The 17,591-nt window shown below is 33.0% G+C and overlaps 1 protein-coding gene across 1 annotated transcript in view; it reads right to left on the bottom strand.

Moving 5' to 3' along the window:
- VWDE (von Willebrand factor D and EGF domains) overlaps nucleotides 1-17,591 on the bottom strand; it is a 59,036-nt gene that overhangs the window by 31,714 nt on the left and 9,731 nt on the right. Inside the window, exons 4-12 of the mRNA XM_045508444.2 lie at nucleotides 14,529-14,594; nucleotides 11,125-11,372; nucleotides 10,456-10,545; nucleotides 8,700-8,844; nucleotides 5,899-6,116; nucleotides 5,567-5,640; nucleotides 4,220-4,490; nucleotides 1,925-2,133; nucleotides 792-1,759 (exon numbers count right to left, since the gene is read on the bottom strand). Of these exons, the coding sequence (XP_045364400.2) occupies nucleotides 792-1,759; nucleotides 1,925-2,133; nucleotides 4,220-4,490; nucleotides 5,567-5,640; nucleotides 5,899-6,116; nucleotides 8,700-8,844; nucleotides 10,456-10,545; nucleotides 11,125-11,372; nucleotides 14,529-14,594 (2,289 nt within the window). The remainder of the gene's footprint in view (nucleotides 1-791; nucleotides 1,760-1,924; nucleotides 2,134-4,219; nucleotides 4,491-5,566; nucleotides 5,641-5,898; nucleotides 6,117-8,699; nucleotides 8,845-10,455; nucleotides 10,546-11,124; nucleotides 11,373-14,528; nucleotides 14,595-17,591) is intronic.

Below are 17,591 nucleotides of genomic sequence, written 5' to 3'. Positions count from 1 at the left end.
TAATAATCCAGGTGAGAGGTAACAGTGTCTTGGACTAAGTTCGTAACAGGGAAAGAGATGAAATTCTTTGAAGCTAGAGCTGGATTTGCTGCTAATGGATCAAACATAAGGCATGAATGAAAAAGAAAATCAAAGTGACTACAAATTTTTAATATGAACAATTAGAGGAATGAAGCTTGCATTTATTAAGATGGAAAAGGGCAGGTTGGTGGTGGTAGTAAGAAAATCAGGAGTTATTGGTTTAGTGGTTAACAGAATCAAATTGACTTTTTCAAGTGTCTTTCTGTGATATAATGGGACAAAATAATTTGTACCATTTAGATAAGTTAGAGAAAAATTAAGTGAATTAGTATAATTAGGAAAATATTATAAACGCTGTGCTTAAAAATACTAAAATTTGAGTTCTGAAGAAACTGATTATTCTCTGCAAGTAGAGGGACCAGCTATGTGCAAAGGCCCTGGGGGCAAGAGAACCTGGCATTTTAAGGAACAGCACAGAAACCAAAGTGGGTGAAGTAGAATGAGCCACAGGGAGAGTAACAGGATGAGCCTCAAGAGATGCTGTGTGCCTGATCACGCTGTGTCTTATAGGCTGTGATAAGTACTTCAGCTTTTACTCTGAGTAAGATGAGACATTTCTGGAAAATTATTAACATATTAATTAACATAATTTGAGTTCTTTTCTGTATATAAGCTGAATAAAGCCTGTTAAGATACTGAAGCTATAAAAGAACAAAGTTTTCATAATCAAATAACATACACAATATCAAAGTTGGAGAGTATTTACCTACCATGCAAATCACTGCAATCATAGGAACTAAAGCCTGGGGAGCATGCACACCCCCATTCCATACACTGCCCGTGGTCACTGCATACATTGGGGCATTTTAATACCAAGAGAATGTCTTCAATTGACTTGCTGTATTCTTTTCTGTTACGTCTCCCCTCTTCCAAAATCCTCTTTTCACATTCATTTTCTAAAAGGGCCACACCTGCTTCTGCCCAGCTAAGGTCATCTTTTAGGAGAACATCCTTAACACACATCTCTATAACACTGTCCAGTCTCTTACCAAGAAAGGCAAGACAGAGCCTTCCTATGCTGGAATTGGCAAGAGTCTGCTGACACAGTGCCAACGTGCTGTGTTCGGTGAGGCCAGATGGTGTGGGCCACGTGGGGACAAACTCTTGGTGGATGTCCTCAGTGTGGTCCTCAGGGAAAAAGTAAGCAAACTCTTCTAGGTCACTTTGGCTGAGACTTTGGAATGCAAACAATGGAAGAAACTCATGGAAGTTTTGCCGTTTCCCTCTGTTTTGTTGATCCCAGCTTGTTTCTTGGCTGTGATTACCCTGCTCCTGTGTATGTCTCCCCTTGTCCAAAGCTTTTGGTGCATCTTCTTTTTCATTCTCAGGATGTTTTTGTAAATTTAAGTCCAGATTGGTTAGGTTCACATACTTTTTTTCTTGAAGAAAGAAATCTAAATTATTTTCTTCTTGAGACTTACGCTTATTTATTCCTCTAACAAGAGTTTCTGAATTAATATATTCAGAGGTGACATCTAGTTCTGGTATTAAGGAAGAGAATTGGACATATCTAGGGTCTTTGCAAGCGGATCCAATTTCTGATTGAGAAGCACTATCCAGATGATTAGAAGATGGGTACAATGAAGCAGTGTTCAATGAGCAGCTACAGTAGGATAGTTTTGTAGGTGATGGCGGAGAAATTGGCATTGTGTCAAACATGCTTTTTCCTGGCAATATCCTTCCAGATGGAAAACAGAAAAGAACAGTAATTTGGACAAGAGCATTTTTTTCTCACTAATGTGTTGCCCCCCCCCCACCAAAAAAGCAGGGTATTGAGTCACTCACCACTCACTTTAAGTCAAATATTAATACAATAACAAGTGAAAATAATTTACTTTCTTACCTCCATTCATTAATAAAAGCAAAACAGTTATTAAAAGTTTGATCAATTTTGATCCCATTTTTATCATGGAAATCATTTTCTGGGTTTTCATCAAAGGTGCCACAAAGTCCCAGAGTGTTTCTGTAATCTAAACTAGGGGCTCTGATTGTTAAACTCATGCCCCATTCACTAAGATCAGCACGGATAAATGCTCCAGAAGAAAACCAGACCTGAAATACAGAAATAAAAGATGTTTAAACAATATGCAGTATGGATTAAGGAAAAAACTAGTATTTAAGAAATAAATTAATTTATTCCTTTAATATAAAAAGAGAATAGAATAGTTTAGACCACAATTTTCCTTTTAACACTATATGTCAAAATAAAGAGTTTTTGCATTTTGCTGGCTTAAAATTTGGTCTCCACATTGATCCTTTCATTGAGGTATTTTGTTTACACCCCTTTCTTTAAATAATTTAAACTAAAGTAAATATTTTATAATTAAAACAGCTAGAAATCCTGAGGATAATGTTTACCAAGTAATGTCTCTGATAATAATTATTTAATATAGACCTAGATGGCCAAGTAATTAATTTACACAGATAAATGTAATTCCAGGGGGGTGTGTATTCCTGTGGTTAACCAGCATTCTCTTGCAGCCAGTAGATAAACAGAATCAGAAGCCAAATTATACCAGAAACTTGCTTGGGGAGTTGGGAAGGAGAGCACAGGGTTTGTTGAATCATCCGTGCTATCTGACTAAGATCCTCCTCACAGGAGGCTCACCTCTCCCAGATCCGGGACTTGGACGTCTATTGAAAATCACTGAAAATATGCCACCTGTGTTTGTTCCTCTGTCCCTCCTCCCCCTCTTAAATTTTTTAATTGAAAAATAGCATTTTCTTCCTTGTTATAAAAATGGTAAGTGTTCATTACAGAAAATTATTTAAAAGGCAAACAAACCTTACATTACTACTCAATCTGAGGTAGCTACTATATTTGGTGCAAATTCTTTCAAAACATCTCCTATATTCCATTAGTATCTTTACTTATCAATAAATATTTATTGATTATTTATTCCGAAATTTTCATTTATTCCGAAATTTTCATGACTTAAAAGTAACCTATTATGTGATGTTATTATATTTAGCGTTTTGGTTAAGCTCTTTCATTCATCCCTGATTACTTTTAACTTTTCTCTCTTGGAGAAATGCAATGAACACCACTGGGATTCTGCACATCCTTAATTATTTTATTATGATAAGTTTTTAAAAGTAAAATTTTTTTTACATTTTTTTATTGAGTTATAGTTAAAATTTCTTGAAAGATGACATGCACAGATTCAATTTATTATATACGAATACGTCCTCCGGAAAGGCTGTAGCTGTTTCTTCTTGCCAATACTGTATGAGAAGCGTTTGCTCTGCATTTCTTTGGTAACTAATGAGGTTGAGATTTTCATATTTTTGTTGATTATTTGTACTTTTTGACATTTGTCAGTTTTATTTCTTTTGTGAACTGCCTGTTTATATTACTTGCTCATTTTAACTGGAGTGCTGATTATACATTAGTGATAGATGAGTGTTTTCTACATTAACTGAATGTTTTATATGTAGCAAATATTTTCCCAGCTTGTGATTTGCATTTTGTTTTTTGATGATGGAATTCAAGTATAGAAAGTTATGTTAAAAATTATTATTCATCTCAATATTACAAAAACATTCTCCTGCATTTTCTACTACTTTCATTTAAATTTAAATTTTATCCACCTGGAATTTTTTTGGGAGATAAAAGAAAGATAATCTTAGAATGCAAATAGTCAGCTCACAAATATGAAGTATTTTTTAAAAATATTAATGTATATATAATCTTGGATCTGTTTCTTGATTTTTCTAATCCCTTTTGTGCATCTACCGGTTTATTCCTGAGGCAGACCATCTGTATTCATTTCAAAAATAGGTTAGCTATTCCTGAATATTTATTCTTAATTATATATATTATCTTCACCTAATATACCGTTTATTAGGCACTGTCAAAAATATTTTTTATGAATAACCCACCAGGTTATCATACTGAAATCTTAAGACACTTTAGACTTGACAATTTTAACTATGTTGTGTCTGTTTGTGTGTGGTAAGTGAAAAAAAATTTTATTCCTTCTAAGATCAGTGTTAATTGAAAGCTATTTTCTTGAAAAAACTCATACTGAAAAATAATGGTTCCTAATTTAGTAGAGATGAAAAGAAGCTCAAGACTTGAATCCAAAATCTGTATAAAAAATGAAAAATACTTTTAACAGTAAAGAATTATACATACTGTGACTTTTCTTCCTAAGTAAGATTCACTTATCTTGATATTGCTGGTTACGTCGTGGCTCTTTACAAATAAATATGGCTGTGATTCATGTAGCTGACCACTGCACATGTCTAAAGAAACTACATCACCTTCTTCTTTGGCAACAAAGCCACAGTTACATGACACAGGATAGTGAAGGCTTCCACAGTCCCACTGACGTACATGGACTTCAAAATCACGTGACATACTCTTATAAAGCACAAACGTTCCAGTCTTGAAGTTATCATACATCCTATAATTAACAAAAGTCGATTACATTATACAAACCAAAATGTATATTAATTTATACACATTCAATATATTTTGATGCAAAAATGAAAAAAATCTATGCTTCTAATAGCTTTATATACCGCAGGCAATTATTTGTAGAGTACCGAATGAAACAAAGTCATGATCGACACCTAAACCTCTCACTACTCTTTCCTTCTCTTTCATCACTTGTCAGTCCTTACTGTCAGCCTTCTCTTTGGCCACTGCTTTAGTTTTCTTCATAGTAACCATTTTCTCAGATACACTGTATCTTTTATTTATTAATTGTGTACACTTCTTCACCCATACAAAGGTAAGCTCCACGTGAGCAGGGAACGGATGTCTGTTTTGTTTGTTGCCATACCTCCAGTAGTTAGAACAGGGTTTGTCACTTAGGTATTGCACAATCTTGATGAATTGTAACAAATTAATCACCATTATGCCTTCTTGAGGTATTTCCACTGAAATGTCTAAGCCTTTGATTATAATCATAAAGGATCTTGCATGTGGGATCAGTTGCTACAACTTTTCAATAGTTGTTCAAACGTTTGGAATTTCATTTGTTATTGGAGGGGTTCTATATCTATTAGCTCATATTGAATAATTTTACTAACAATGATCACATTACAATTTTTAAAAGAATAAATTACTTTGCTTCATAGGGGAAATTATGATTCAGCAATGAGGTGTTCTTATTATTTCTATAGCGACATCTTCAAATGTATTCCCCAGAACAGAATAACTGAGTTTAAATCCTTCTATTGCAGCTATTAATAGCAAGATAGCTTAGATTACTTTTTGGTCATTTTGCTCATTTTACTTTAAGTTCCAAAGGTAGATATCCAGGTATTCATGATGGCTAAAATTTCCCCTGAGTATCCTTGCAGTGAATTAGAAGTGATTAGTTTTTTAAATAATTATAATGTGTTAGTTTAATCATCTTGCCTAAACCTTAAAGATTATTTAAGTATCATGTAGAAATAATATGATATTTAAAACAAAATAACAAAATCCAAAAGACACACAAACTAATAAAAGAAAAAACTTTCAGGAAATTACCTGCCGTCAAAGGTAATTATATGTGGGTCAGTAAATGAATAGCAGTAAGCAGTTGGGACATCGTTTACTCTGATCTTAAAAGCAAAGAAATTGTCAGTAAATATTACCATTGGTTGTTATTTAGTGATATACAGTAAATTTCCTAGCAATTGCAATGAATTTTCAATTAACTGTTGTGTTTATCACAGTTACTGAAAATGGAATCATTTAAAAACTGAAATAGCATATTAAATAATTTTGAAATGAAACGTTTACAAGGTATAGTGATAAAATACACATATCTTTTTTTTTTTAAAGCTTCGTTTATAAAGGTATTTTTGTAATTTCTTAACCTGGATGCTGTCTGGAATGTAGCTGTTCCACAGGAAATCGTCACTAACTATAGGTTCCACTACAATACTTGTAACTCTATTTCCATCTCGAGAAAAGTCTGTTACAGCAGTGTAGTACACAAAAGCAAGGCTGCATGTTCCATTAACACAGGATGATGTCCGGTGAAGGTCCACGTGGCAGGAAGACAGTGCCAAATTTAAGCCTAGATGTTCTTTGCCTATTTTAATGAAAAACACATGGAAATTTTTCCTAAGATAATATACCTAACAAAGCATCTCATAACTCGATTAACACAGAACACTGAATTGAGAGATTACTTAGAAGCTATGGTTGTAATATTTGCCTAAATGAAACCAAGTGTATTGAACTCTACCTGATCTTCACAAATAATTAATCAATATACATATATATATATATATATATATATATATATATAAAAATATGTAACTATTTTCAATAGGTCATAAATTCATATGCACCTGGATAAAATTCAGAAGAAATATTAAATTTACCTTTGTTTCTGTAAAAAAATTATAATTCTAACACTAAGAAACATAAATTAACCTTTTTCTGCCTAATAATTAGGCCTTGGGTCCAGATATGTCTTAGGACTTGAACTCATGTTCTATCCATTGAGTGATAGCAGCAATCACTGATAGAGTTCATCAAACAGATTTAATTATTAATACAGAGTTCATCATTTTAAAAAATAGAAAAATCAAAACCAACTGAGTAATAACCTGCTACCTCTTTCACCTCCCAAATGTCCTAATATATTCAAAACTGTGAGAAGCTTTCTTATCTATGGAACAAAGAGCACACACACAAAAATAATTTGGAAAGAAAATGGTAACAGAAGAAAAGAAAGGAACTCCAGGGATTTGTTTAAACAAAAAGGATAGAGTCCTCTAAAAAACTGGCTACAAAAGAATTTGCTCTCACATCCAATGAATGACTACAAAGTCCATCTGACATCAAGGAGGAAGAAAGAAGTCATTAAACACTTTCTTTCAGTTATAAAATTACATTGGTCTGACATAGGTACACTGCACTAGATTCAAAATTCCTGAACAAAATTTTTCTTCATGCATTTTTTCCCATACACATAAAAAATAACAGAAACATCCAAACTCTTAACTAGCTCCCTAAGGTGGATATGGAATATATCTGGCATAGATAGAACCCTGACATCATTCCCCTGGTACATGGTATGAGGGCCAGGTGCTGTTCTCTTTAAGCCTGTGAAAAAGCAGCATTGTCTCTGTAGAAATATACTAGGGAACACCAACTTGTTCTCTATGGAAGTCAAGATACAATGAAAATACGCTTAAAGAAGATAAGATAAAGAGTATCAGAATGAAATCCAGAAATTTTCCCCCCAAAAAGGAAATTGTTTTCAATTGACAAATAATCAGAACATGCAAACTTCTAAAATGTAGGAATGTATTTAGGTTGTTTTTATATTATGATAGCAATGATTATCTTGTTGAAAGAACTGAGTGCATGAAATATAGTTTAAAGTATATTTGGAAGGAAATCTTTGCTTAACACAATTTTGAAATATGTCAATAACATCATCTGTTTCCTATTCTCCCCCACAAACTGTAGTAAAATTGGTTTACTATGCTTTTCAGAGGTAGTCTGAAGTAGAACTGTGTCAAACAGTTTGAGAGAGAGCATTTAATTTCATATTTCTGGGCTGTACTTCAAAATGAAGTGTTGCTCGTGGGGCTCCTGAAAGCTGAGTGAGTAGCTGGCTGTTATCTAACCCTGGTGCCTGTCAAGCATGCCGGGATTGTCTCTCCTTTCTCACCCTGTATCCATCTCTTTTTCTGGGCACATCCTTCCCATGAGACTCTCTCTCTTTGGCATTTTAATCCTTTTGTTTCTCTGATTTAATTAGGTATAATACAGACATGAAGACTTAGCTACATCGTATTTAGTGTATTTACTAAATAAAATTTTATGCCTTATGGTGAAAAGGTATGTGAACAGAATTATAATCTCTCTTAAAAGTTGTATCTTAATTTATGTATCTTTTACATGCTTTGGTCTCTACACAAGAGGCTTGGGGGAAAAAAAGAACCCAACCAACCCAATCATGGCTGCACATGGGTTGTCCTCTCATATTCTATCTTGTTCTGTGGCAGAATTTCAGCTCTCGTTGTGGCTGTAACAGTGGACATTTATGTGGCCATGTATCATAAAATATATATAACTAGTAACTTAAATGGAAGAATTTTAAAACACAAAAATCTCAAACATGAGCTTACATTAGGGAGTGAAGTGTGAAGTATGCATTATGAGATCCATGTTGCATAAAGCATGAACTTTTAGTATAACTTAATCACACCTCCCCCATGAGGGATGATTTGGAAAATCTTGAAGAGCAATTAACCCCTCAATCTCTGAAAATAAAACAAAGAGAAGAATAAGTAGAAAGATGAAGAGAAGGAGGAGGAAAAACAAGGGGGACGAGGAAGAGAATAAAAAATGAGAATGAAGAGGAGGAAGAGGCAGAGGAGAAGAAAGATAATGAAAAGGAGGAGATTGTTCAGCATTGTTTTTTCTTTCTAATTTGTGCTTTGAGCCCAGGGGGGATAAATGTGGACTGTAAAATAGACTGCTTTGGCAATCATAAATTTGGTCCAGTATTATTAATATGGTTGAGCTCTAGTTTGATAGAAACATGCAACATGATTAATTACATAACTACATTCCAATGACTTTCTGAAAGAAAAAAAAACATTAGTTACTTTTTGAAATGTAATAATAAAATTAAATGGATTTAGTATGTTACCTTGATCAACAGTGGTCAGTTTTACCGAGATTTTGCATTCCTGATCAAGGTCACTGAATTCAGGACAAACAACAGGAACTGTGCTCTCCATCCTCAGCTGGTATTCTTTTCCATCTTCCGATATAGTGCTCAGTTCAGGCTGTAACTGGTATAAGAAAATATGCAGAGCAGTCATGTTCAAATAGAATTTATTTCTAAGGTACAATAATTTTGAAAGGGCATTTTTTCCTCAATAGCTCATATTTTGCTAAATGAGCTGGTAGTAATAATTTAAGCACTAGAATTTTTTAATTATACAAGATCGATTAAAACCAAACCCTTAAAAACAACAGCAGCGAACAGAAGAGTACATGGAGTCACTGTAATGCTCTGAGTTTAGACACAAACTGGTTCCCCAGCACATGTTAGGCACTCTGGTTGGAGCCTGCCTTAGTGATTCTGGCTCACGGTGGGCACTGGAGAACGGAGGAGACAGAAAGATTCCTATATTCTTCCATTTGTTTGCCAAGGTTTACTGACACACCAATGGAAGATTCTACTTGTTCTTAGGGATTAATATCATCCCTAATATCAATTAGAAATCTAAGTATTTTAATACATAAATCAAAATATTATTGTCACATGAAATGTCCCAACCTTTAGCTTATTTCTCAGCCTCTGCTCTCCGCAGTTCGGCTTACTGAGTACTGAAACCTAGGACTGGTCCTGCCCCAGTTCACAGGTCAGTCCTTTGTTGAGGTCAGAATTTTTATGCAGTCTCCTTTCTTGGCTGGCTCTCAAAACAGATGGCTTTGAATATTCTCCCTGTTAGCCTAATCAGAAACAGTACCTGGGCAGGTGAGAATTCTACTACTGAACCACCAATGCCCAGCATAGGAACAGTAACTGGGGGCCGACCACTTGCACTAATGTTGTCTGCTGAGTTCTTACCAGTGTAGATGCCAAGGTTCAGATTCCCAAGGTCTGAGCTCTGTTTCCACTCCCACTCCACTGTGCTTTATGCTGTTATGACAACATAGTTCAATCTCCTCACTTCTCTCTCTGCTCCCTATTGTGTAAAAATGGACTTTATCCAGAAACAGGTTTTGCCCTGGTTCTAAGTCCTGTTCTTCAGTCTGTGAATGATCCTATCTTATCCTTGAACTAGAGATGAATTCAGGTCAAACTCCAGTCCGTGGCTGAGACCTCAGAGGGTGCACAGTGCTTGCCTGCCTAGACCTCTTGATACTGGCCACACTCCTTCCATCACCTGTGGGTTCCCTGTCACTGCTGCTCATCTGGAATAGCTCGTTAGTTCTTGGACCCCAGTGCTACCAGCAGTGACTGTAGATATTATCTTGTTTAGTTAGTTCAATCTTTGCTATCTTATGCATAAAGCCTAGATTTCTCAGTCAATTCTACTCTAGTCAGAGGTTCTAGTACCTGACCTGGTATATGTCTTCCGAAATGAATAATAAATTTTGATACTCTAACTTTTGGATACATGATAGAATTAATTATGGAAACAGGATTTTTGCTTTAATCTACTCTGAGCTATTTGTGAAAAAAAAAATGCTGGTATATTACAACTTTAGTCCATTAACAGACCCTCAAACCTCACTGGCACTAGAATTGTTTGAGTTATTTCTCAAAAATACAAACTCCTGGATCTCATGATGTCTCTGATGAGGTCCTGGAACAAGCATTCACAGGTCACAGTATAGAAAACACAATTCCAGTAGAATAATTTTTCAAATCCATCCCCACAGCTACATACCTTAATGCCTGCAAAAAATTCTCGGCTTTTGATGGCTAAACTTTGTACATGTGGTTTCTCCAAGTAAAAGATGGAAGCACTACAAAATATCTATGAATATGGTTAACAAACAATCATTTAGCAATATAATTATGGAGGAAATATGTGGAAATTATTATATTTAAGTACTTAATTTTACTTTTTGGGAGATACGGCATAAGATATAATAGAAAACAAAATAATTTAAAAACTTACTTGAAAATTGAGAAAAATTCCATCATTATAAAATATTAATTATTCAAACCTCAACATAAATCAGTGTTGTAGACCTTGTATTTAAGATATATGTTAAAGTGGATAATAAATGATATTATCATTGAAAAAAATAAAAACATTTTTTTCTGGAATAAAAATCTATCATTTTAAAACCAGAAGAAGACAAATTCATAAAAGTTCATTGATAATAACTAGTATATTGCTAAAAGAAGATATTCATACAAAGTAACTAAGATTGCTGACTCATCCATTTGTCACTGGAGTTAGATCAACTGCCAAGAAAAAAATAAAAATGAAAGCATTGTGCTTATATTCTGGGGACAAAAGCTAATTTTAGAATATATTTAAAAGTCCATTTTTGAAAATTAATACATTTATGAAAATAAAAGAAAACTCAACTCTGTTTGAACATACCCTGTCTCCAAGTCTGAGGTTTATGCCATCCAGTTCTAAAAGAGAGAATGCCTGAACTGTGGTCTCTTGTTTCAGCTCCTCTTTGATTCCTTGAGAAGAAAGCCTAGACCAAGTTATGAGAAATCCCACTGAGTTGTTTGTAGGGGAAACATCGAAAGCACACCTACAGAAAAGCCTGGACTCAATCAGCTCCACCACAACCTCTGGCCTTCCTGGAGGTGGTGGTGGCAATGAGGCCGACAGCTGACCTGGTGGGAGAAAACGCATGGTTTTCACTCGGGCATCTTAAAGACAAGAGACTGACTTACAAGGGACAGCTCATGAAAACTGTAACTCAGGGATTTATATTAAGGAAAAATAAAATACATTTAGAAAAATAATTATTCTCTAGCAGTCAGCAAAGTAGCACGTTTTTATTTTGACTGATAATCATATAAATATTGATAGTAATTTTTCAGCTCATCAAGCTTATATTAATGATGTTGAATATGACTACTCTTGAAAAGTCTAGCTCTTGAATAGAAAAGTAATTTACCTTCTTTTAAGCAATTATCTTTTCTAAAAAATGGAACAAACAAAATTAACATTTTCTACATTACAAATTCTTGTTATAAAGAAAAATAGTCATTACAATGAAAAATCAAGTGACTTACTATTTTACTTTATAAGTTATTCTGATAACTCAATCCATCATTACTTTGTGTTGAAAGAGCTGTTCATTCTGGAAGTGATTATTATGTCTTAGTGAAACATATTAAGTGTTAAACAATAGTCTAATTCTTTTAATTTTTCTGAGGTTAAAAAGGTTTGAAGTTTCCTCTGGAAACTCAGGAAGATTTTATAATTTTTATCTTTGGGCATCTGCAAGATTAAATCTATGGCTCTAAAATGCATCTAAATGAGTTTTTGATTAATTTTGTTCTGTTTTTAAAAAAGAGAAAAATATCTGAGTGATAAAATGTAAAAGTAAGATTTTAAAAGTGTGCTAAAATATACAAGTATTTTTCTATGATATATTTTGTAATTTTATGATAATCAGAAAGAAAAATTTTTTTTCAATTCTGTCATGTAGATTTTGGAAAATTCTGAGACCTTAGCCTAATGTGAGGGGAACAAACCTTATGTACTTTCAAATATTTTAAAGTGTTATTTTGTTAGTATCCAATTACAAAATCCCAATAACAAACGAATTGTTTTCAAATTAATCTGAGTAATAAATATTTTGCTAAATATTTTAAACATTAGACCAGAACATTGTATCTAGATTTGAAGGAAATAATAGACTATTTTTGAGTATATATGATTTTTTAAAAATTCTGTATCTGAGTAAAAATTTCCTCTTAAATAAACTAAGAAAAAGAAGTTGAACTTATTTCAAAACAGGGAGGGACTATCAATGAAAGTGATTATTAGGAATAAGATAATAAGTGACTGAAAAAATAATTTATGAAATTAATTTTTTAAATCAATATTTTAAATGGTATCAACTATCTGAGTAGGCTGATCATTGCCAGCAACAATGTAGATCAAAGAAAGTCATTCAAATATACTTAAAGAGAAAGGTTTCAAAATTAACAACAGATAAATTATTTCTGCTTGAAAAGCACAATTATTATCACTTCGTCAATTCTAACATTTGCATGTGCTAAATATGTTAATAAGTTTTCTATTTTATCCTGAAGCTTTATCTCTTGACTTTTGACTCAATATTTTCATTCAAGTGTTACTTTCCCAAACTGTGTATGATTTTATACAGCAATTTTTCTAATTAATTGCATAAACGTTCTGAATAGCAAAACAGTAGCTTAAATTCACTGCTTATTCAAGGAGAGAAGTGATTTTACTCTAATATATGTGTTTGATAAAGAAAATCCAAAGTTATAAAGCAGAATATCCAAACAATTATACTTCATGGTTAATGTTACTGTTATTAAGGATATTGTTTTATTCTTTATGACCGCAACTAATTGAACAGAGACTTTAAGATAAAGTAATAACTTGTTTAGAAAGCACTAGAAAAATGGGCTGAAAAATCCTTTATAAATGGAATTGGGCACAGAAAACAACTCAAAAATGATTTATTGTGAGGATCATTCTAATAGTACTTTTTAAGGACAAAACATAATAATTTTTATACCTGGTACCATGATATATTCTGATTTGTTTTATGTCATTATGGTTTATTTTACCTTTAAAACCACCTTCAATTATATTAATGATATGTCAACAATTCCTCATTCATTCAATGTTTCACCATATCATCATCAATATATTTGGTTAACAGGCCCCCCAAAAGGGTTAATGTTTCAGTAATTTTAATTTCTGCCCACTATTTAGGTAGGCATCATGAATTTTATTAGACAATCTATTAACAGTGATTTGTTACAGTTGGGGGGTCTTAATATTTGAAATTACTTTTTTAAAAAATTGAAGTATAGACAGTTACAATGTTTCAGTTTCTGGTGAGCTGCACAATGTGCCAGTCATGCATATACATACATATATTCACATTCATATTCTTTTTCACTAGGTTATTACAAGGTATTGAATATAGTTCCCTGTGTTATACAGAAGAAATTTTTTAATCTATTTTTTTACATAGTGGCTAACATTTGCAAATCTCAAACTCCCAAATTTATCCCTTCCCACCCCTTTTCCCTTGGTAACTGTAAGATTGTTTACTATGTCTGTGAGCCTGTTTCTGTTTCGTAGATGAAATAACTTAAAAATTTAAATTAGAAAATACAGATTGAAGGCAGGGAAAAACTGTGACCACCATTAACATTTTTGGTGTTTATCTTTCAAGATTTACTTGGTACAAATGTAGTCTTCCCTAGAAAAGAAAAATAAGGTTGTGTTGCATAATCTGATTTCTTACTTACAATATACCATGAATACTACTAATGTCGAAGAATTTATTCCTCCATTTAATATTGTTTACAGGATATTTTATCTTTATGGATACATCAAAAATATTGAATCAGCAGTTATTGGATATTTGCAATTTATTTTTTTATATTATTTGAAAAATGCTGTTACAAATACTGTGTTTGCACACTTCAAATATTTCTCTAGGTAGACTTTTGGAAGTGGAATTCCTGGGAACAAATGCATGTGAACTTTTAAGACTATTGAGATAAATTGCAAATTTTCTCATAAAAGAGTCAATCAATATACACACATATCTGTAGGATATAAATATGCCCAGCCTCTGTAGCTTTGCCAGCTCCAAGACTATTTCTTAAAGGCATAATAAAGTGATTTTAATTTTTTGATATTCATTAGACTGGGGCATTGTCAAACATTAGCATAATTCAACACATAAAGTAAGTCACAGAACATAAAAACCTGTTAAAATGATTAGTTTATAAATACATTATTAAAACATAAAATGTGATACTTACGAACACAATCACCTCCAATTTCAATTTCGTCAGGGCCACATGGGTATAATTTTGCATCAGAAATAGCTGCAAAATGTTAAAGTTTATGTATTTATTCACCTGATCATAAAGATACATAGGTAGATAATAGATTAACAGATAGATAGATATCTGAGGTGACAATTCCTTTTTGGAAAAATATGTTTTAATACAGACTAAGGCTTACTTGTTCTCAAATTTTTTCATAATAATTATTTCCATTTTCAGGATGATATCAAATGGACATAATTTGGGATCATATTTTGAAACAATTAAAGCTTTCATATCTTAGATTCCAAATTTTAGTCTGCATTATTAAGTGAGGAAACATTACACTCTCCAGAAATTAATACAACAGTTGCTTTGGTAGCCCTTCCTCAGAAGTTCCCCTCTCACCACCCCATAACTATGTACAGGATTACAGAAATGAGTCGACAACTATCGTGGTAATACTTATAACCCAATGCCAAACTCAGTTCATTGGAACAAGAGTAATTACCTGAACAGATTAGCTCATCAGGTTGCTTCTTGGAAGAATTCAGAATTTAAACCTGAGTCAAGTTAATGATGAAGCACCACAGGGATGTCTACAGATTCCTGTTTCCAAGAACATGGAGCTCTCTATTGCCCACTCCTTCTGAAACCTTCCTATTTAACTCTTCCTCAGATTCAGTGACATATCCTATAATCTTTAGTTTGTTCTTTTTTTAAACATTACTTCTACTCATTTTCTGTTACTTGCAACCCAAAGTAATGATCCATTCTGAATTATTTTTTTCATTTGCATTTTGATCAGAGTTCATTTTTCGATATAGACATCCAGTTTGTTGAAAACACGATCCAATTCTTTTCTATAGAATTGACTACATTCCTGTGTTGAAAATCAGTTTACTATCTATGTGTTGGTTTACTTCTGGACTCTATTTTTAAAAATCTATTTGTCTATCTTTTATGTTAATAATAATGACCTGTAGATTATTGTCCCTTTAGAATAAGTCTGCAAGTCAGATAGTATAATTTGTCCAATATTTTTTCTCGTTAAAGTAGTTTGGAATATTGTAGGTATTTTGTATTTTCATACAAAATTTAGACTAACTTTGCCAATTTCCACCAAAAAGCTTGCTGGGATATTGGTTAGTACTATTTTGGAAATCATCTTGAGGAGATTTGACATCTTAACATTGAGTCTTTTCATCACTGAACGTGTTTTATCTCTATTTTTTTAGATTTTCTATAATTTCTCTCAGCAAAATTTTACAGTTTTCACTTTATAGATTTTGTACACCTTTTCCCATATTTACTCTTCATTGCTAGTGTAAAGAAATACAAATCGTTTTTGAAAGTTAATCTTTTTTTCTTTCAGAATTGCTAAACTCACATAAGAGCTCCAGCAGCTAATTTGTAGATTCCATGGGATTTTCTAAATAGATGATCATGTCATGTGCATTTATGTTCATGAAGGATATTGTTTCATAGTTTCCTTGTAATGCCTACGTCTGATTTTACTTTCAGAATAATGCTCACCTCAAAGAAGTTTAAAAGTAGTCTCTCCTCTCTATTTTGAGGGGGAGAGTTGTGTAAAATTGGTATTCTTTCCAACTTAAATGTTGGGAAGAATTCCCAAGCTATCTGGGCATGGGGTTTTGTTTGTTTTGTGGGATAGAATTTAACTAGAAATACAATTCATTTAAAGGATATAGGGTCATTGAAATTCACTTATTTTGAGTGAGCTTTGGTTCCTGTGAATTTCAGTTTGTCTGCCTCACTTAAGTTGAGTTCACTGGCAGAGTTATTCATAATAATCCTCTTATTACCCTTGTAATATCTGTAGAATCTGTAGTTGTATCACCTGTCTTATTCCTGATACTGGTAATTTTATTTTACCTTTTTTACTGATTAAATGGGCTAGAGAATTACTAATTTTATTGAATTTTTCAAAGAACCAGCTTTTGATTTTCCTGAGTTTTTTTCAGTGTTGTGTATTGTTGCAATGATTTTCACTCTGATCATTATTTCCTTTCATCTGCTTACCCTGGGTCTCATTTGTACTCCTTCTTCCAGTCTCAGTGTATAAGCTGAGAGAGTTAATTTGTGACCTTTCTTATTTTCCAATATAGCTGTTTCCTGAGTGTTTCTCTGAATTAACTTCAAAATTTTTTGTGATATTCTGATTTCCTTAATTTAGGGCCCAGAACGTGTTCTATCTTGGTTGATGTTTCACGTGCCTTTGTAGATAATATAGATTGTTCTATTATTTGTAGAATCTTTTCTAAATGTCATCTAGATCAAGCTGTTGATAAGAGTTTTTCTATTCTCCTCCATTTTTGCTGTTTCTGTTTCTATAAACCCAGTTATTGATTAATGGGTATTAATCCCCAACATAAACTGTAGATTGGTCCATTTCTTCTTGAAAATCCGTAAGTTTTGCTTCATGTATTTTGAATCTGTTATTAGGGACATAAGTGTTTAGCATTGTTATGTTCTGTTGCTGAATTGACCCATTTATCATTAGGGAATGACTCTTGTTTTTCCAGGTAACACTCTTTGCTCTGTAATCTGCTCTGCTAATACTAATATGGGCACCCAGGATTTCTTACGATTTGTGTTACCTAAGTATATCTTTTGCTATCCTTACACTCTCAACCTCATTTTTAAAATATTTAAAGTGGGTTTTTCTGGGCAGCCTATATAGTTGGGTCTTGCTTTTCTGTTCAATCTGACAATTTCTGACTCTTAGGTGGGTGTTTACACCATACATACTTAACTGCTTATTGACACTGTGGGGTTTAAATTTACCATGTTGCTGTTCTGTGTTTGTCCTATTGGCACTTTTCACCTTTCTCTGCCCCTTAAAAAAACTGAGTGTATTTTATGATTCCATTTTATCTCCCTTGTTGGCTGATTTGCTATATTTTTTTCAGTGGGTGCTGTAGGGTTTATGGTATACATTCTTAATTTCTCATAGCCTATTTTCAATTGATATGTTGCCTCTTCATGTATATAGTATTATGGGTATGTCTGATTAATAACTTATACATTGAGTCA

Source organism: Camelus bactrianus, chromosome 7 (assembly GCF_048773025.1).
Source record: "Camelus bactrianus isolate YW-2024 breed Bactrian camel chromosome 7, ASM4877302v1, whole genome shotgun sequence".
NCBI classification, from domain to species: domain Eukaryota; kingdom Metazoa; phylum Chordata; class Mammalia; order Artiodactyla; family Camelidae; genus Camelus; species Camelus bactrianus.
This window is presented reverse-complemented; position numbering and strand designations above follow the sequence as displayed.